This window comes from Dipteris shenzhenensis, chromosome 28, assembly GCF_047967505.1.
Source record: "Dipteris shenzhenensis isolate YYH24624 ecotype China chromosome 28, Dip_SZ_1.0, whole genome shotgun sequence".
Classification (NCBI taxonomy): Eukaryota; Viridiplantae; Streptophyta; class Polypodiopsida; order Gleicheniales; family Dipteridaceae; genus Dipteris; species Dipteris shenzhenensis.
Genome location: NC_141623.1, coordinates 10,336,405 through 10,358,077, shown reverse-complemented (window position 1 = coordinate 10,358,077; position 21,673 = coordinate 10,336,405). Strand labels below are relative to the sequence as shown.

The following is a 21,673-nucleotide window of genomic DNA, read 5'->3' as shown; positions in this document are numbered from 1 at the left end:
TATAGGCTTGAACGACATTTATTGCAGCTTTGGGGTCTCTTCGTAAGCGCACACTCCAGCATTAATTATATTCGTGCAAACAAATGGTATTTCAACTAAAGCTGAGGAACGTGTTTGTGAAGGCCAAAGCTGTTGGGTAAACATTTTACTACAAATTCATTCGCTTTCTTCTTGCTGGGTGCATTCTGTGATTGGGCATTCTAGAGACTTTGACCATTCAATTGAAATTGTTCAGCGCTTCCAAGCCAAGCCCATGTTGGGCATCACGTGCAATTAGCAGTCCATGAGACACCATCTCAAACTTGAAGCCTATGTGCATTTCCAAGCAAGCCATATTTCAACGTATTGGCCAACCTGTTGTCCACCAAGGGATACTTTCCTGCCTCTTTACGGCAATCTTAGTATATGTTTCTCAGCCTTCGTCTGTGCCTCCACATTTTAAGCGAGTAAAGAAATGCAACACGACTAGAGGGACATCTTCCAGTTGCCTTAGTTTGAAACACTTAAGCACTTCTTACCAAGCCCATGTTGTGCATATGAAGAAAGCAAAGCTTCTGAAGTGAGTGGCAGAAGGGCCTTCTTTCTGATGCTCAAATGGAACGAGGAAGCTTTCCTAAACCTTGCCTTACTTTGCTGACTGTAGTTCTGTGACGAGCTCCCACATCTTCTAGCCAAGGCTGGGCCTACCCTTCTAGCCAAGAATTCCTGGTGCTAATAAATGGCATGCATAGTAATGTCATTGTTTTCTGGACTCCCGCTATCTTGCTATGTCACAGGTTGCCGATCGCGGGTGGCTAATTTGGCAAACCAATATAATGGGTAATAGAATAAGTAAACATAACCGACATACAAACACGTGGCATTCATGACTTTGCTTATATTTTAGAACTATATCTCGTAGCTATTGTTAAGTTTTAACCATTTCTTGGTTAGACTAGACTCCCAAGTTTCTCCATTGCAGACGTTCATATTGCATGATGGAGAAGACACCTAAAATGATCATAAATCTTGCAAATAAATCATGTTTTGTAATCATTTGCTCAATAAATGAATGGCATAGCATCATAAATTAGATATATGGATACAGCTTACCTATCAATTTGGCCATCCTTTGAAATTGAGACCTATTATTTCATAATGTCATTTCCGTGTATTAGTCCAAGTGAATGCATTATCGACATGATAGATGTATTATTGTGCATGTCTAAAAGTCTATGCAAAATGATATCTTAATCTCCAAACTCATGAATCGAATAGCATGAACAAATAGAGCATCTTGTATTGTTGAAATTATGATGTTCCAACTTCTCTTGCACTACAATTGCCATTTGTTCATAAAGCAAAATTTTCTTTTTTTTAAAACAGTTCATTAACCTTATGGTGGAACAACTAGTAACAATAATTACCATACCTTCATAAAGAAAAATTTTCATTTTTAAAAAAACATTTCATTCAAATGACGATATGGTGAAAAACTGGCATTTCATCTAGAGAATCTCTTTTATTTGACTAAATGTGCTTATAGCTATTTCATACTTATAATTATAAGTTATGAGCATGTAAACTTTGGCTATTCTTTTTGAGTTGCTCAAATTGGACACACATTAAAAGTGCACAACCCGTACATCACCTTGTGCAATTTTTTAAAATACTTTTCAAATCCACTAAGACTGGTGCTTCTGAATTTTGACCCTTTTTTCTAACTTCAAATGTTAGATCCACTACTTGCCTCAGCAGACAACACTGCACAAATCTGATTAGGCCAGTGCTGAGAGAGAGAGAGAGAGAGAGAGAGAGAGAGAGAGAGGGAGAAGAAGTTTTTTTTTAACGTCAGGCCACAAGGCAGGGCCCTCACAAGGTCATCAGACGTTGATCCGGGGATTGAACTCGACACACCCAACGACAAGAGTCACTCCCGTAACCAACAAGTCTGCTTGCCGAGAGAGAGAGAGAGAGAGAGAGAGAGAGAGAGAGACTTATGAGGCTAAAATAAAATTCGTTGAACCTTCACAAGTTAAAGAAAGGTAAATTTGAAAGAAAGTACTTATAGTAATAGCAAAGCAACTTCAAACTAACATTGCTAAAAGTGTTCATACAAGTAGTGCGAGGACATTCAGAATATTGTCAAGTGCATACCCAGCAAAGAGGTAAACTGGAAGATAAAACTGACTGGGTTCTTCACAGATTAAAGTCGCTGCTTCTGATCTTCAGGAAGTCACTGCTGCGGAGTGGAAGATGAGTTGTTTTTGAATCAGGATTCTGCTAGATATTCACACACTAATCGATTTCTACATATATGCCTCTTGCAAGGGTACAGCACCACTAGGTGGATCATCATCTATTGTTCGATTTGATTGTTATATTTAATTTAACACCTGGCCATATTTTTAGTTACCCTTAAAAAGTTGTTAGCTTGCAAATCTGATATGGTGGGTCAAATCAAAGTGGCAAAATTAGTAAGAATATCTATTCAAGAAAATTGGAAGGAAGTGTAGAAAAAGACACCAATATATTGGTTTTGGCTTGGAATTACGACTTGTAGCCAGAAATGTGGTAAATGAAGCCACAAAAAGCGTTGCAAATACATCATGAGAATAAGGAAGAGATTACATTGGAAACAATATCATGTGGTTAGGTGCATGATACATCTCGGTGACTAGATACGTGGAAGTATACTAGACCATTCCTTGTCAAGGCTGGTCCCATGGTCCACAGGAGAAACAGATCAGCTAGAAACCTTTTTAGATCTTGCTCATATAACGTCCCCAAGGGCTAGCATAATTGATTGATTCTTGCTAGCCCCACTTCGACCCTGATTCTAGTTCCTCCAAAACTGTTATGTTATACTGAATGGATCCCAGAAGGATTACTGCTCTCCAGCAGGTACTGTTTCAGGATTGACTGAACAAGTTACCTTGCACCAAACAAAACATTAGTGCTCATCTTTTAACTACTGCACGTGAATGTAAATCAAGAGGATTATTGCCCTTCAACAGGTACTATTTCAGGGTGAGCTGAACAAGTTACCTTGAGGCAAGATATCTGCAAATAAAACATTGGTGATTGTGTTTTAACCATCATATCGATGCTCATATCAACAATACTATGAGAAACACAGTCTATGAGTTGTCTCAAGTGAATAGTAATGTCTTATAAGGCGAAATTGGCATAAGCAGAAATCTGTGCATGTGTTAAAGAAGGTTGTATTAGTTTAATTGCACTTCCAAAATGCCGTGCATGCACAGTGTCTGCAGAAAGATCCTCCCTTAATGCTGCCATGCCTGCCTCACTACAAAGTCCTGCCAATTCTGCTCCCGTAAAAAGATCTGTTTTTAAAGCTATCATGGGCAGATCCACATCTTCTGCCAGCCTCATGTTGCATGTATGAACTTGCAAGATTTCTAATCTACTTTCTACATCAGGTGGGGGTACATAAAGCACCTGTTAAAAAGTACAATCAGCAGATGTTACATACCTCACAATGACACATAGCATATCATTCTATCCATTATTAGACCATCTGGCTAAGATGAATCAAGCTAGCCATCAAACAACAGTCATATACATAAAGGAAAACCAATATATAAGCTTAATGGAAGTCGTATTAACTCATCGAACAAACAAAGGCGTTACACTAAGCATATATAAACACACTGGTCTCCCCATTGTGAATATGAGACTCCATTAAACGTTGTTCATGTTAAATTTCTGCAATAGTTCGACCCTAGAGGAGAAAACACTGCTTAAATAATACTCGGTGGTAAGCTGCCAAAAAACAAACTTTTAAGATATGTCTTATGATCTTATCATGCCTAAACTCCAGTATACTCTCAAAATTACCACTGGGTGTGCCCCTCTTCCATCAATGACAGCTCTATAACCAGCTGGTCACTTGTAGACGCTTGAACACAGCACTGGATTGAGGATCAGCTCATAAGCTATGCAATTCAGTCTTTTAGCACCATCAAAAAAGAATCACAGATGTCAACTCTTCTCTCACCAAATATAGAGTAATGTAGTTGGCACCTAAACTAACTTATATACATGGATAAACTGCCTCTCTCCCTTTAGATCAGGAAACATTTCAGATTTATGCCTCCCTAGGCCTTGGCCATATTCCCTTACTTTTCTGTTTATCCTCTCCCCCTCCCCCACAAGGCAACATTTAGAGTCCTTGGTACCCCCTAAGGTCTACCAAATGCATATACATTTTCCACCAATCGAAGACGATTAAGTAGAGAAGTGTACAAACTGTTTTCCCCCAATCGAAGACGATTAAGTAGAGAAGTGTACAAACTATCTATGGGTGTGAAGATCCACGCTTTTCGAAAATGCAAATGTGTGCAATGCATGCAGAATTTGAATGCCGATTGGCCCTCCAATGGGGAAGAGCGCCCTCGTGAGAGTACTTGTTTCTTTTTCGACCTACATGCAAGGTGGGAGAGAGATGACGGATGAATGCAATGTGGTAGAAAGAATGCTACGTGAGATTCACAATGAAAGGGTGATACCCTTTCATTAATGTCCCTTGAGATCACTCAAGTTCCATCTTCCCATTTACACCTACCCTTAGCCTATGACCCATGCACCTACCATTCAATGCACTCTAATGCACCCTTTCCCTTTCCTATTGCCCCTAGGACCTAGACTCGTGTGTGCACATCTTTATTACTAATCATTGGCCAATGTTACATAGTTTTGGCGGTACTATTTACACCGCTTGATCGATCATAAATACAAACATATAACCGCACCATCAAATTGGCGCCTAACAATAATAAAGTTCTAATGACTATTAATTAACTAAATAATCATTTCTCTTGTCATGACACTCCCTCCTGCTTGAATGAGCAGAAGTCCTCTTCTGGATTATTGCTTGTCTCTTCCTCTTATGTGCACTTTCTCTTGTTACTTCTGCCATTGCATCGCCTCTTTGTAATCTGCGAGTATCTGTGGAAAATCTGTAAAGAACTCTTCTTCCATCCATTGTGCATCACTAGCTGGCTGGTTTTTAAACTTCAGTAAATACATATATCTCTTCTTTCCACGAGTACTCTTCTCTTTATGGTATACGATTTGTTCCGGAGTAAGAACTTCAGTCCCATCTTCAAGTTCAGGTTCTTCTTGCTGCTGAGTATCCAAAAACGCAGAAGTATCGCCATGGTATCTCTTCAAATTGCTCACATGAAAGATGTTCTTCATACGCCAGTGGGCTGGTAACTTCAGCTCATACGCTCTGGATCCTTCTTCTGGATATAAAGCTGCTGAAATCTGAAATGGACCATAAAACTTCGGTGCTAGCTTGACATGTTTGGTACTTCCTCTCATTGACTTGATTCTTCTTTTATCAATCTTCAATAAAACCCAATCATCCTCCTTGTAATAAACTTCTTTTCTTTTTTTATTGGCTGCCTTGGATTGTTGAACCTGGGCCTTCTTAATATGTTCTTTTACCTGCTCAATAACCTGTGACATATCCTCAGCAAACTGGTCAGCGGCAAAAATTCGCTCCCCCAAGTGTGTTATTGGAGTGGGTAAACATTGCCCATAGATGATTTCAAATGGGGCTTTCTTGGTGGAAGTATGTACAGTGTTATTATAAGCAAACTCTAACATGGGTAAGAACTCTGGCCACCTTCTAGGTTGGTCATGGACATAAGCTCGAAGTAAAGTAATTATGGTTTGATTGGCGTTCTCACTTTGTCCATCTCCTTGAGGATGGAAGGCTGTAGTAAATTTCAGTTTGGTTCCGAGATTCTCTAATAGAGCTGTCCAAAAGTTGCTAATGAAACGGCCATCATTATCGGATACAATGGATTTTGGTAACCCATGTAACCTGAAGATTTCCCTAATGAATAACCTTGCTGTTTCAGGAGCAGACAACTCTTTTTTACAGGGCATAAAATGAGCTTGTTTACTCAGCCTATCTATAACAGTGAAAATCTGCTCAAACTGACCAACCTTGGGGAAACCAGACACAAAATCCATTGTAATGTGTTCCCACCTTTCCGAAGGAATAGGCAAAGGCTGCAAAAGACCAGCAGTCTTACTTGTGTCAGATTTAATGCGCTGACATACGTCACATTGTTGAACAAAGGTCGAAACTTCTTTGCGAAGTTTAGGCCAATGGAAGTATCTCTCAATATTGTCAATGGTTCCTCTAATACCTCTATGTCCAGAATATGGACTCGCATGTAACTCACTCATGACTAGATACCGAAATGTTTTGGGTACACATATGGCACGTCCCAAAAATAAGTATCCATCCACGATGGAATAAGCTTCTAAATCCCCAACCTCATTACGTTGAATCTTCCCATAAATGTCAGCGAAGTCCTCATCTAAAGGATAAGCTTCAACCATTGCTCCTAATGATTTCTCCTTAATCACAGAGACGTGATTAACTTGGGGCCGTCTACTCAAAGCATCAGCTACTAAATTCTCCTTTCCCGGCTGATATTCGATATTTGGTTGCCCAAAGGATTGAATATATTCAGCCCATTTGATTTGTCTTGAAGAGACAATGGGTTGAGAGAACAAGTGCTTGATACTTTGATGGTCAGTCTTAATCTTGAAAGCAGAACCATATAAATAATGCTTCCATAACTTTAGAGCATGAATGACTGCCAATAACTCCTTCTCATACGTGATATATTTCAATTCAGCCCCTTGAAGTTTTCTACTCTCATAGGCAATGGGATGCCCTCCTTGCATCAACACTGCCCCAATCGAGGTACCACTTGCATCCGTACATACAACAAAGAACTCTTTGTCCATGTCCGGAAGTGTTAACACTGGTGCAGTCACTAATGTTCTCTTAAGCTCCTCAAAAGCTACCTGGTGAACCTCTCCCCACTCATACAAGGAATGCTTCTTCAACAAATCTGTTAGTGGGGAAGCAAGACGTGCAAAATTCTTAATGAATCTGCGATAATAACTACACATCCCTAGGAAGGATCTCAGCTCATGTATGTTTTTGGGTATTGGCCATTCAATTATGGCCTTGACCTTTTTAGAGTCAACCCGAATTCCCTCGGCAGACACAATGTGTCCCAAATACTCTATTTCTGTCTTGAAAAACTCACTCTTCTTGATATTTAGGAACAATCGATCCTTCCTTAGGAGCTCCATCACCTTAGCAAGGTGATCCTTATGCTCTTCCTCATTCTGGCTGAACACTAAAATGTCATCAAAAAAGACTATGACAAATTTTCCCAAGTAGGGTCGCAAAACCCTTCTCATCAGCCTACTAAAAGTGGCTGGAGCATTAGTTAGGCCAAAAGGCATGACCAAAAACTCATAATGTCCAGTGAGAGTGCGAAAAGCTGTCTTATGTTCATGCCCAGCTTTCATACGAAGTTGATGATAACCAGATTTCAAATCCAATTTGCTAAAAACTTTAGCACCTTTAAGCATATCCAATAAATCATCCACTCTTGGAATCGGATACCGGTTCTTAATCGTAAGTTTATTCAAAGCACGGTAATCTATACACATACGATATGATTCATCCTTCTTCTTACCCAATAATACAGGTGCTCCAAATGGAGAACTGCTTGGTCGAATCAGGCCTTTTTGCAACAGATCTTCAATTTGTTTTTCTACCTCCTCCATTTCTATCCTATTCATCCTATATGGGGCTCTACATGGAGGGGAAGCTCCTGGCTCTAAGTCTATGGCATGATCATCTTCTCTCTCCATGGGCAATTCGAATGAGTCATCTCTTGAAAATCGATCCTCATAAGCTCTAAGGAACTCATTTCTCTTCCGATCTTCTTTTGAGATATGAAGATCTCGTGAATCCCGTATATACACAAGATTACAATCTACCCCTCTTTTTACCAATCTTTTGGCTTGGGTAGGAGTAATCAATGGAATTGTATACACGTCCCGATCCCCTACGATCCTTATGTTTTCATCCTTATGTACAAAGCAACAATGATGAGTATGAGGATGAATAGCAGGGTTAAAATCATACCGCCATGGTTTACCTAGTATCATGTCAACGTCTTGTAAAGGGGCTACTAGAAAATCCCTTCGATCTCTATATTTTTGTATACGAAAAGGAATATTTCGTACTATGGATGTGTCTTCTTCATTGTGTCCCCTAAAAGCTCCTGAAAGCGACATGTTTTTTATAGGTTCTGGTTTAAGATGGAGTAATTTTGCCAATCTATCACTTACTAAGTCATAATTACATCCATCATCTAGGAGAACCACTATTCTCTGTCCATTCACGAATCCATACACCTTAAAAAGATCATGAGGCCCAAAGGTATTGGCTGAATGGACAGCATTCACTATTGGCTCAATAGTCACAGTAGATTTCGAGGGTGACAAGGTAGAAGCCTCACCCTCCTGCTTGGATGCCTTGGCTTTCCCTTTTACTGAATTCGTCTTGGCAATCTTAGCCAAGAGAACGGGACACTTATGCCATACGTGCCCTGGTTTATGTTTCTTACAACCGAAACATTTTCCTTCCTTAATCAACTTCCTCTTCTCTTCGTCAGTCATAGAAGGAAATGGCACCCATCCAGGACGTGATTGGCTATTCACATTCCTTACAAGAGCTTTACCCTTCCCTTTATTATTCTTAAACCGGTTTGGTTTCCTAAAAGTGGGTATATTATTGGTCTTAGATGATGACCCATACTCCTTATTGAAGGGTTTACGAGGATTCAATTTTCTCTCGGCTATTTCAGCCAGCTTAGTGAGGTCCTTAAGCGTGGTCGGGTTAAACATTTCAACCTCGTACCTTACTTTTGGGCTTAAAGCTGCTAAATACTTCTTTCTCCTATCTTCCTCACTCTTTTCGGGTAACTCTAGAGAGAGTTTCCAAAATCTGGCTGTAAAATCTGCATTACTCTCATTATCGAACTGCCTAAACCTCTCCCAACGAAAGGTTAGGTTCTCTTCATGCCTCGGTGGCATGAAAGTGGTTTTTAGTTGCTCCACAAATTTAGCCCATTCATGAATAGGCTCTTTTCCTGTTTGTGACAAGGACCACCACATTAGAGCATCCTTCTGCAGATGCAATGTGGCAAGAGCAAGCTTCTCTTGCTCGGTCTTGTCTTGATGGGCAAAGTATAGCTCAAAATGACGAATCCAATTGAGGATTTTGTCAGCCTCCCTTGCCCCATCATATTTGGGAAACTCAATTCTCTCTCGCGGTTGGAATTTGGACCTCTTAGAAGGGTTACTCAACTCTTCATCCCCGAAGTTTAAAGTCCTCTTAGTCCCTAATCTTGTCATAATGGATTGCTCAATCATATTGCTAAGCTGGAAAACCAGCTTATCAACAGGAGTCTCCTCTCTTCCTCTTGCACTTGGATTAGAATCCATGTGTATTGGGTTTTGAGTTAAAGGCGTGAACTCATCACCTTGTTCTTGGCTGGTCTCATTTCTTCTTTCATTACGAAAGGAGAACTCCCTATCAGTAGGTTCTTGAAGGAGAGACTGCTGTAAATCTATTTGTGGGTTATCATACTCAAGATGTGTATAACTCTCACCTAATCCATCCTCTTCAAGAGGGGGTGAAGGTGTTCTTTCTCTCTCTCCTTGGGGTAATGGAGGAAAAGGAATAAGTTCATTGTTATATGTCCCTTCCCCTTCCATTCTTTCCTTTTATTAATACAAGAGAGAAAATGTCTTGCTGTAATTTCAAAAAAAGAAGGTTTATTTTACAGCAAACTTCAAGTGTTGTAGAGGTGGTGGTACTTATCCGACTCCCGCTTCGTTTGTGTTGAGAAAACACTTAAAATGACCTCCTTTCCCTTCTCTTTGAAGCTTTTCTTCTTGTATTTCTGCTGTAAACTGGTACGCTCCGTTTGGGCTACTTGTTTTGAGCGGATTGGAGCTCTAGATACCGTTATAGGGGTTACTTGATGGGTGGATCACTCCCTTAAAATCTTAATCCGATCCGACTTCCGGTTGGGTAGAACGGGAATCCCTTTTTCTCACGGTTTAAGGGTACATTCACAAGAGGGGGGGGGGGAGGGGGGGGAGGGGGGGGGGGGGGGGGGGGAGCGCACCCCGTTCGCCGTTCGCCGTTGAAGGCCAAAATTTTTCCGAAAAAACCCCTTGTCTCAGAATCTCAGAACCTCGAGATCGGTCGATCGTGATCCTTTTCCGCCAACCTCTCTTGCGACTTCCGTCGTTCACAACTGTCGCCCTCTCCTCGTCCCGTTCGTGGATCGTCGCCGCTCTGATACCAAATGTGAAGATCCACGCTTTTCGAAAATGCAAATGTGTGCAATGCATGCAGAATTTGAATGCCGATTGGCCCTCCAATGGGGAAGAGCGCCCTCGTGAGAGTACTTGTTTCTTTTTCGACCTACATGCAAGGTGGGAGAGAGATGACGGATGAATGCAATGTGGTAGAAAGAATGCTACGTGAGATTCACAATGAAAGGGTGATACCCTTTCATTAATGTCCCTTGAGATCACTCAAGTTCCATCTTCCCATTTACACCTACCCTTAGCCTATGACCCATGCACCTACCATTCAATGCACTCTAATGCACCCTTTCCCTTTCCTATTGCCCCTAGGACCTAGACTCGTGTGTGCACATCTTTATTACTAATCATTGGCCAATGTTACATAGTTTTGGCGGTACTATTTACACCGCTTGATCGATCATAAATACAAACATATAACCGCACCATCAAATTGGCGCCTAACAATAATAAAGTTCTAATGACTATTAATTAACTAAATAATCATTTCTCTTGTCATGACAATGGGTACAGCAGGGTCTAGAAAAAACAGACAGGCCAAAACCTGGTCAAAGGCATTGATTTCGGTCACAAACCTTACAAGGTCATCCAAGAGACTTTTGAGGAGGAAACCAGAAGACACAATAAATCTTTTAAGCTGGTTGGGTTTAAGGAGGATGCAGCCAGCCCCTAAAAATTTCATGTGTGAGAAATTTGGAGTGAAAAAGAAGCAAATTGAGAATGCATGGAGAGTGGGGAAAGAGAGCATTAGGGAGAGACACCTCATCATTAAGTTCAAGGATGCATAGATAAGGTTGTCACTAGGAAGGTTGTCCGGAAAGGGTCTACAGGCCATCTTAATGAGGATCTCACACAAATGCAAATGGAACATAGGAAGGAGGGCCTCAAAAGGGTCGTACAAGCTCAGGCCAAAAGTAAGTGGGCTGTTTACAGTAGATTGAAGAGTCATCATCCAAGCTTGGAGACTCTTTCATCCACCAAACACACACGCAAGTGTTCTAGCAGTTACTCTTTTGAATACGAATGGGGAAGCAATGTCCAGGAGGCATCCGAGGGAATGGATCTCATGGTTTATACGAAGACAAACCAAAGTCTTGCAAGAGGGCTACCCACAATACATGGATACGCATGGCTATCAGTCCATGGACAGAGACACGCACAGATGGAGGGGTATAAAATTGGGAGGGTCTTGGTCCACTGACATTTGCAGCCCTATGCCACAGTTTTGAACACAGAGGAGCATGCCAGCTACATAGATCCGACTCCAAAGGCCCCACACTAGGGATGTATACATTGCAGCATGCTGTTTCCCTACAAAGACATCTGAGTATGCCAAATTTTCCACAGGTAGAGCAGTGAGATATGGACAGCAAGGAGAGATTCTGATGCTAAAGGTTAGGACACGTATCTTGCAGGCAAAGCTCTTGGATTTCCAGGAAGACACCATCCTAATCCTGCAAGCAGAGATCATGCACAGTTTTCAGCAAATATCTGAGGACACGTGTGTGCATTCCACAATCACATGGTATGGGCAAGACCTACTAGGAGACATGGGCAGTGGGCACACCCAATGAGCGGACCATATACAATGGTCTGCTGAGATGACTAGGATCAAAGTGATGCACATGTAGCCCTCATGTAGGTGGCCCCTATGACATAGTCCACAACACAATGTCTCCTGCTTTTACTTAGAGTCCACTCACTCATGCCAAGAGCCAAATTTCATCTAGCCCTACCCCAGCCCATCCCACCACCTCTGTCACTATACTTTGACCACTTATTAGATGACTTATATGGATTTTTTTAAATTATTGTTTTTCCAGAGAAAAGAACTTCTATTGATGCTTGTAAAAAAACAATCATACAAGTTGGCAAATACCATAAAGGTGCCAACCATGAAAATCAACGAAAAATTAAATGATGGCTGTCAGAAAGACACTCCTGCTGCCAGAGATCCCAGCTCACTGCCTAGGGATTCTCTGTAACAGGGGGTAACAACCAGGGTGGCGGACTATACAACCATCTGATCCCTCTCGGGGTGATGTTGTAGAAAACACCTGCAGGCCAAGCCTTGCAGAAATGTTCCCGTCGTGCGACAGTAGCTCGAGAACCTGGAGAGCCTCGCTCCCAAATGGCGCGAAGCGCGAAGATGATGTATTGCCAGATCGCTACCAAGGTGGCCGACAGTGGAACATGGTGCTGGCCCATAACCCAGCTGCAGCGAGCAACCCAGATGTTTCATGTCGTAATGCTGGCTACTACCTCCCACACGTTGTCCTCTGACGAAGGAAGAGGTCGATGACTAGTGGGAGGGGTCGCCTCATGAAACTCAATGCTGTGAATGCACAGGCCCTGTATCCTGTATGCTGGAGAGACCACGTCAATGGGAAAGGCATAGCCACCCTCTGACAACCAAGCAGCCATGCCCCACGTGAAGTCTCCTGCGTGCCCTGTAGCCTCACCACGATCCGAAGCGCTCCTCGCCATATCCTCTGTGCTGTTGGGCAGCTCCAAAGGCAGTGGGGGATCTCACCTCTCGAGGTACTTGCCCAATGCCTCTCTCTTGACGGGGTCCAGGCTATCGCCTCCATCTGCATGCGACATCCTATGCGTGTAGTATACACTCTCTCTATGTGTCCTGCTCTGGTCAGCTAGAACCACCCGCCTGGGTCCCACTGTACCTCACTGAGGGGACAACCCTCCCATAACCATAAGCGCTAGCAAGCTGCATCCAGATCTCAGATGCAAGAGGGGTCGATTGACCACTCCTTGCCTAGAAGGCCCACTACTTTGACCCTCTGCCACCCTAACTGATCCAAGGCTCCATCCATCTCCGAATCTCCATCTGTCAGAGACTGCAAGAGGCCACTTGGACCCACACTGTAGAACCGGGCTCGGCTGAGAATGGGAGGGAGGTGAATCCGAAGAGGTAACCCTATCCCAGAGAACTGGCCCAACCACCGTGCTGGTGTGAAACTCTGAAAGCCCGCCCACCAAGACTTTGGGATAGCTGCCTCAATCTCTGCCATCCTCGGGCCCGCGTCCCAAAGATGTGAGAGGGTCTCTAATCGTACCTCTGTGTCAGCCGGGAGTCTCGCTCATGTCCGACCTCTAGGTGCTAGATCAGAGGCCAAGTGTCGTGCAAACTCCTCAGAAAACTGAGGGAAAACTGAGGACTAGCCCGGATAAGACCCCCTGCCAATCGCTGCCAAACTTTGAAGAGACTCCGCATCAAGGGAGAGCCCTTTCCTGTAAGGGGGGCCTTTGAGAAGAGCCATCTGTGTGATTGCTACCACTGACCATCCGTGCGGGGGGTGTTTCAAAGGAGACCCCGCTGTGCAGAAGAAGCTTCAAGGGCTCTATACCTGGAGTGAGGCCCCTCACTACCAACTTGCCCAACAAGGCTCTGCTTTGCATCTCCGGATCAACGATGCCCAATCCTCCCTAGGCCTGGGGCAGGATCACTGTCTGCCAAGCTACCCTGGCTCGAGTGTGATGTGTGCCATCCGATCCTTCCCAGAGGAAATTGCGCACCAAGCGCCTCAGCTGTCCCATGCATCCCTTGTGAAAACACCAGCACGAGGCTATGTACCAGGCAGTAGCAAGAAGGACCTGGTTAGCCACCAAGGCCCTTCTTGCAAGAGAGAGTTTGGCCGAGCTCTAGTACAAAAGCTTGCGCCCAACACTCTCTAGGAGCGGGGATATCTTCTGCTCTGCTGAAATATCAATGCCAACCTGGCAGCCAAGGTATCTTGCTGTCTGCCCCCTCATAATCTACTGGAAGCCTAGTGCTGAGCCCCTAATCCTGGATCTCCTGTACTGCCTCTGTCGTGCGAGAAAGCCGACTGATTTGGTACAATTGATCCTAGAGCCTGAGGCTAGACAAACTCCCACTTACTTAGTCGTATTTCCAAGGGCTGTAAAAGTCCGGGTGGCTTCACCCGTTCGGCCTTACTTACCTGACACAAGAAACATCGTGTCACATATTCATGAATATGCTTTTTCATCTTTGGCCAAAAGAAATCTCGCTTCACGAGATCATATGTCTTTTCGACTCGTGGATGTCCCGCACACGGGCTATCATGGCACTGTCGAATGACTCTCTGCCTGAGATCATTCTAACTAGGTACTACAACCTTGCCATTTCTTTCTAGCATACCATCCCTTATGGTATATCTTGCATAAGTTTGGCCTTTTCTGGATGCCAGGTCATCCTTTTCATTTTCCCCGGGTTTTAACACATAAGCCTTAGGCCATAAGCTCTGGACAAACTCGTCCACTTTTGGAGTTTCTCTGATCTCGGTCATTAGAGCACTCTCTAATACCGTGAAACTTAGGTTGTGCATAATGCGAGACAACGCATCAACAACCTTATTGTCTTTTCCTCTTCGGTACCGAATCGTTAAATTAAACTCCTGCATAAGCTCTGCCCACCTAGCTTGGCGGCCCCTCAAGTCAGGCTGTTTACTAAAATGTTTCAGAGTATCATGATCCACATCCACATAAAACTCTGAACCATACAAATAATGCCTCCATGTTTTCAAAGCATGGATAACTGCATACAACTCTAATTCATAAGTTGGCCAATTCCTTTGAGAGGGAGAAAGCTTCTTGCTTTCAAAGGCTACTGGTCTTCCCTCTTGAAGGAGAACTGCTCCTACCGCAATGCCACTTGCATCGGTTTCTAGGAACAACGGTTTATGGGGATCAACTATTTTTAACACCGGTCCTGTGACCACAGCTTGTTTTATGGTGTTAAAACTTTCTTGTTGATTCTGTCCCCATATAAAAGGTACTTTATCTGAGGTCGGATCAGTCAATGGTGATACTATTTCGGAATATCCTTTGATATGTCTTCTATAAAACTGGACAAATCCCAAGAATGATCGCAACGCGGTCAGACTCTGAGGGATTGGCCAAGTTAGTATCGCAGCCACTTTCTTCGGATCCATTTCTTCCCCCTGTGGAGTAATTATGAATCCTAAATATTCAAGCGTAACCATACACAGTATAGTTTACTTTTTATTTACATAAAGACTGGCTTTCCTCAAAGTACTGAACACTACTCTTAAGTATTCACGATGCTCAGTAATACTTATACTGAATATCAGGATATCGTCAATAAAATGTACTACGAACTTTTCGATATACGGACGTAGTAAATCGTTCATAAGCATGACGAATGTCGCTGGAGCATTGGTAAGTCCAAAGGGCATTACCAAAAACTCATAATGACCAAACCTACTTCTGAAAGCGGTTTTATGCACATCCTCGGCTAATTCGGATCTGATGGTAGCCACACTTGAGATCTATCTTGCTGAAAATCACAGCTTCATGTAATGCATCTAGCAAATCATCAATCCGAGCCATCGGATACCTGTGCCTAACAGTGATATTATTCAATGCTCTGTAATCTATACAGAGGCGAAACGTATCATCCTTTTTCTTCTTTAATATCACTGGCGAAGCAAAAGGTGAGAAACTTGGTTGAATTTGCCCCAACTTGAGGTATTCTTCCAGTTGTCTACGCACCTCCGCCTCTTCAGTAAAACTCATTCTATAGGGAGGTCTATTTACAAGTTCTGCCCCCGGGATCAGTTCAATCTTATGCTGATTTTCCGCTCTGGAGGTAATCCATAAGGTAGTTCATCCCTAAAACATTCAGAGAACTTCTCTGATATCTCTTTAGCCAACTCGGCCATCTTCCCATCTTGGGTAGCCTCAGTGCTAGTCGATGCATCGTCGATCGACTCTACCGATGCTATACACAGACACAGAAACTCTTTCGGAGTCCTCCGAATTTCCATGGCTGAAATCAGTGGTCCTCGAGGTAAATCCTTTTCACCTCGCAAGACATATTCTACCCCATTCATCTTGAACTGGTAAATATGCTTCTTCCAATCAATGGCTGGATTTCTCTAAAAATGCCAAGCCATGCCTAGGGCTATATCTGCGTGAGCAAGTCTGGTCAATTCAAAGTCCAGCTTCTCCACATAGTCCTGAATTCGAAGTTCCAACTGGGTAACCCTTTGGTCCCATACCTCAGTTGAACTTCCGTCCGCCATCCTGACCGTATAAGCATAGTCAGACGGACTAGTTTTCAACTTGAGTCTCTTAATAAGCTTCGAGTTGATTACATTGTGTGTTGACGCTGAGTCAAATAACACAATCACATCATGATTGGCTACTTGCCCTTTCATTTTAATCAACTCGGGGTCATTGAAAACCGTATACCCGTTGCTGCGGGCTTTGAAAGGATGTTATCAGGTGCACCGCTTACTAACTTAGTAACAGACACACTTAACAACACAGGTACTAACCTCTGAGAAGGTCCCGCCAATTGCATCTGCATATGTTCCGCATTGGGACTCTCCTGCATTTCCGCGTCGCATTCAGATATTATCATATTGGCCGTGCGACGGTCTTTATTCAGTGGACAATCTTTCCACTGATGTCGCTGAAGGCAACCGAAGCACAATTCTTCTTTTCTAGCTTTCTCTTTTTGTTCAAGGGTCAACGAGGACTTTGACCAAGCCCGGGCTGCCATTGGAGTTATTTTCCTTTTCACCCCAACGGTGGTACTTGTTTTTGCTAGTCCCTCAACCCGCTTCACCTGCTTGGTTTGGCCACTTGGCTGTGAGACACTTGCCTTTGAAGTCCATTTCCTCTGAAATCCCCCCTTTCTCGCGTACTCATACTGAGTCCCTGCCTGCACAAATCCACTAGATCTGCCTCTGGCATCCTCATAGTTCAGGGCTACTGCAATAGATTCATCTAATGTAGTCACATATTTAGCCCGAACTTGCATTTTAATCTTGTCGTTCAGTCCATAGATATAATCTTTCAACTGAACCGACATAGGGAGAGGGTCTGTTATCTTTATAACACATTCCCTGAACTTGTCAGTGTACTCTGCCACCGACAGACTCCTCTGATGAAGGTTTCTATAAGCATCCCAAGCTTGGGACTCTTCTTCAGGTGGAAGAAAGTGTTTCTTAAATTCAGCTTTAAACCCTTCCCAGGTGGTAGGGGCAACTTGATCTTTCTATTGCTTTATCCACCATCTATCCGCTGCCTCAATAAACAGGTGAGTGGCCTTACGGATTTTCTTTAGATCAGATCTGATTTCACAAATGGCGAAGGCTTCTTCCCACTTGTGTAACCAAACCTCGATCACATCAGAACTGCGCTCGGTCATCCGACCAGCGTACTTCTCCGGTCTATAGTTAGCAATATTAGGCACCTGACCCTTGCACGCTCTGATGAATGTATGCTGGGCTCTGGCTCTGCTGGAGCTTTGCCCTTATCAATTCTAGATGGTCTAGCCGACAAGGCTTGCACCATCTCCCTAATCTCATTCTGACCAGCATTCACTTGAAGCTGCTGGTTCATAATTTGCTGTAAAGCATCTTCTAATACCGAAATCCTACCCACCAGAGTAGGTGTTGTGTGATGGGTTATTTGTTGTGTAGACCGTGCTCTAGATTCGCTAGGATTCACCCTGGAATCTTGTCCTTCTGCCTCCATAGTTTCAAAAGGGAGAGTATTCCACCCAGCCTTGCTCTCGTGGATCGCAATTTCAACAGATACGTCATTTTTGCCTCTCATGCATATCCACAAAACCCACAACTCCCTAGATGGTTCCCTTTGCCACATGTCATCATTTTAGCCCTTTTTACTTGGTACACCATCTACCCCTCTCTTGGGGCACAATTAAACCATTTGCCCCTGGGCATTATTACATATTTAGGTGCACCTAGGCCTTAGCACTCAGAACCACCTAGTCAATGCCATTTCACCCTCACCTAGGACCTTGGCAGTTACTTCTCTTGACCATTTTATTTACGCACATTAAATATTACAGAAGTCGGTCATCTAAGAGAAAATGCCCACCGATGTTTCCGAGGTCATGCTATCTCAGCTAGAGCATAACATCTAGAGCCATCGGATATCTGTGGCCAGATGAGGACCAAGAAAGATAGGGCTCTGCTCCACAAGTGACAAGGTGGTCTCTGGAGAGCTCAACTGGAGAAGGAAGACCCCTCGCCCATAGATGGTGACCTCCTGGATGTGGTCATCTCCTAGGGCTAAACTCGCCTCAAGCCAATCCCGAATTTGTTGCCTGGAGGGGGTCAGCCCAACAATCCGGCCTACCAAGGCCCTGCCCTAAAGAGCCTTCACTGCACTTTGAACCTGTCTTCTTCAATAGTGGCAGCTGCAACCAAAGTTAGCATGGTCCTTAGATCGTTGCTTGGCAAGCTTCTGAAAACAACGATCCTCTGTATGGCCAAGCTTCTTACAATACACTTGAGAGGCTTGAATTTGTTTTTACCCTTAGAATATAATGCCATTTCCTCATGGACATGGTCATCCTTATGTCTTCTATCATGATCAATGAGCATTGCAGCCATCTCATCAAATTTCATATCCCATGCCACACGAAGTGCTGGAATAATGTCATGATATTTAGGAATGTCCTCTATGTTGAAAGGAGGACAGCAACCTGATCTTCTTCCCCATCAAGGGCCTTCAACCCAGCAAGTTGGGTGATGAGAGATTCCATATGATTCAAATGTGCATTGAGAAAGTCTTCATGCTTCATTTGAAGCTTAAAGAATTCATGTCTTAAAAAAAACTTTGGAGTTGATAATTTTGTGTTGACTCCTATGTTGTGACACACAAGTACAGCCTCATATAATCTAGACACTAGACATAGAGTACCAAAGTGCATATGGGATATCTCCCAGTATAACACGTGGCATCCATAGGACACACTAGACTAAAACACACATAAAACTCACTCAACTTGACTCCATTTCCTAGTAGAACTTGTCCGTGCTCCCTCCAATGCTTTTTGGCACGTCATGCTAGAGGAAAGCAAGTCCTTTTCGACGCAAGTCTTGGGGGGCTTCTTGTGTGAAACTGTCGCGGCAAGTGATCGGGGCATAGCTCCTTATCTAGAGCTTTGGCAAATATCTTTTTGTGTTCTTGTTGATTTTTGTGAGGATTGGAGACCTCATGAGCAAGGTTAGATCAAGAATTGCAATTTACCTCTCCCCCTCTATTGTAATCGTTTTGTGAGGGTTTCAGATAGAGAGAGCTCTCCCCCTCTGCTGTAATGATTGTACTTCGGTACTTTATTCTTTTGAATTGAGTATATTAGATTCTCAGTTGAAAGAATTCCTTACCCATGGGTGGGAAATACTTACAAGAAGGATTTCAAAGCAATACTCCTTCGCCATGGCTGGGAAATACTTGCATCGATCTTGGCCAAGCTATTTAATGAAGCTTTTTGTAAAAGCTTCCATAGCCTCGACCATCAACACCATATTTCCAATTCACAAAGCACGAGACCTTATGGACATTGGTAAATATCAAAGCATCATGCTCATGATAAATTCACCCTAGAAATGGTAGCATGGCTAATACTTATAGCTGTATACGAGGAAGATTCGCCCATTGACCTAGATTTCATAATTGTGTTTCACCTTTATTTTTTACCCTAGCTCAAACGCATGCATAGCTGGTCGCAACGTGAAGGTCGGGCCTGAAAAGAGAACCCCAGTTATGTATAGGATGCAACAATCTCCACTGGAGCCCCATCTAAGGTGAATAGCTCTCTCTACGCAGCAGCTCGGGATATGTTGACGATCATGACCTTGGTTTTACCCAAGTTGACCTTCAAATCATGTGTCTCGCAGAAAGGCTAGAGTGTGTCCCATGCTGCAGCCAAGGAGGAGAATAGGACCATGTCATCTGCGTATAGTAGAATCGGGATCAAGGAGCCAGCTAAGGGGAAACCTGCTCCTCCCAAATTTGTGATGAAGGACTCAAGCTTATCAACGTATAGGCCAAACAAGCATGACCAAACAAGGGCAACCTTGTTTGACAAGTATATGTCCTAACTACATAAATGATGTCTTGACTTTACCCTAGATCAAGTAGTGACCTGAATAGTCGGGCTCATGATATAGTGTCAAAGGCTTTGCATACAGCCACAAAGTAACAAGAAACTCTATGCTTCCTTGCTCGGGCCTCCTCAATGACAGCTCTCAATGAAAAGATGTGGTCTAATGTAGCATTATTTGTCCAAAATCCTGCTTGACCTTGAGAGAGAGAGAGAGAGAGAGAGAAAGAAAGAAAGAAAGAAAGTTTATTAAAGTCTACTAAAGACCAATGGGTCTATGAGACTGATAGAAAACCTGAAACAATGAGCGAAAAGGATGGAGCTACTAAAATGAGCATCCTAACCCATGCTAGAAAACTGTGTCGGACATAGTCAATGTCATCATCATCAATATCACCATAGTCATAGTCCTCACTAACGTCATCACCATCCTAGCAGATATAGCCTAACCCAATACAATACAGCACACACATAGCATGAGACATCAAAGTAGGCTCGATGACGGGCTAGGCTGTGCAGGCATAAAGCTCGTGATAGATCGATGTCTGTTGTCTACAAGTGTAGTCTGTCGTGACATCCTAGCCACGGCTCTATACCTGACAAGCGCCACAGTAACCCCTGTCGGCCATGCCCCAAGCCTGGACATGGATGAGATGTCAACTAGTGTGATATGTGCATCTTTCCTCTGTAGAATGTGTTGCATCTCGGTCGCGAGGTCTCTGCCGAGAGAGAGAGAGAGAGAGAGAGAGAGAGAGAGAGAGAGAGAGTTTATTAAAGTCTGCTAAAGATCGATGGGTCTATGAGACTGAAGAAAAACCTGATACAAGGAGCTACTAAGCGAACATCCTAACCCATGCTATCCTGGAATCATCCTCCTCATGTGGGGGGGGAGAGAGAGAGAGAGAGAGAGAGAGAGAGAGAGAGAGAGAGAGAGAGAGAGATTAACATCCGCGGGAGACCTCACGGGTCTATGGGACAAAGCACACACCAAAAAAGGATGACTTACAACATTTGGATACACCAGAGGGTCGAGGAGTGCACATGGCATCTCAGCTTGAAGTTCTTAAGCACACCTCTAGATTCTAATATTATGATAGAAAAAGTGGCCTTCATTGCATCAGTTTAAGACTGAGGATCTTTGGGTTTGGATTTGAAGTCTTAATAAGTGCTTTCCCATCTCTGTAAACAGCCCATTTACCTTCCTTGCAAGCTTCCTTCACTTTGGCTAATTCTGCGGCTTTCATCTTGAGCTGAGTCGGGGTGAGCTCCTCTGAAATCCATATCTTGGTGCCTCTTAACTTGTTTGTTTGCTTGAGAATTTTGCTTCTTGCTAACTCGTCCTTCAAAACTAGTTCGGCTTGTGTCCTTTTGAAGGAAACCAACCATATCTTTTGAGTCCCATTCAATCTAGGGAATTGCTTCTATGACATGTTCCAGCTTTTCATCCATGCTCCCATCCTACCAGCCCATGGGTAATCCACCTATGTGTAGAATCCCATGGCTGTTGCTGGCCCTTTTCTCCTGTTCTTG

At 43.3% G+C, this 21,673-nt stretch overlaps 1 protein-coding gene across 2 annotated transcripts in view; it reads right to left on the bottom strand.

The window, feature by feature from the left end:
* Positions 1-2,508: 2,508 nt before the first annotated feature.
* Positions 2,509-21,673, bottom strand: part of CDC48B (cell division cycle 48B) — a 92,824-nt gene continuing 73,659 nt past the window's right edge. For both annotated transcript variants that reach the window (XM_087399327.1, XM_087399326.1), the window contains exon 13: positions 2,509-3,441. In XM_087399327.1, the coding sequence (XP_087255453.1) occupies positions 3,151-3,441 (291 nt within the window). In that variant the 3' untranslated portion in view covers positions 2,509-3,150. The remainder of the gene's footprint in view (positions 3,442-21,673) is intronic.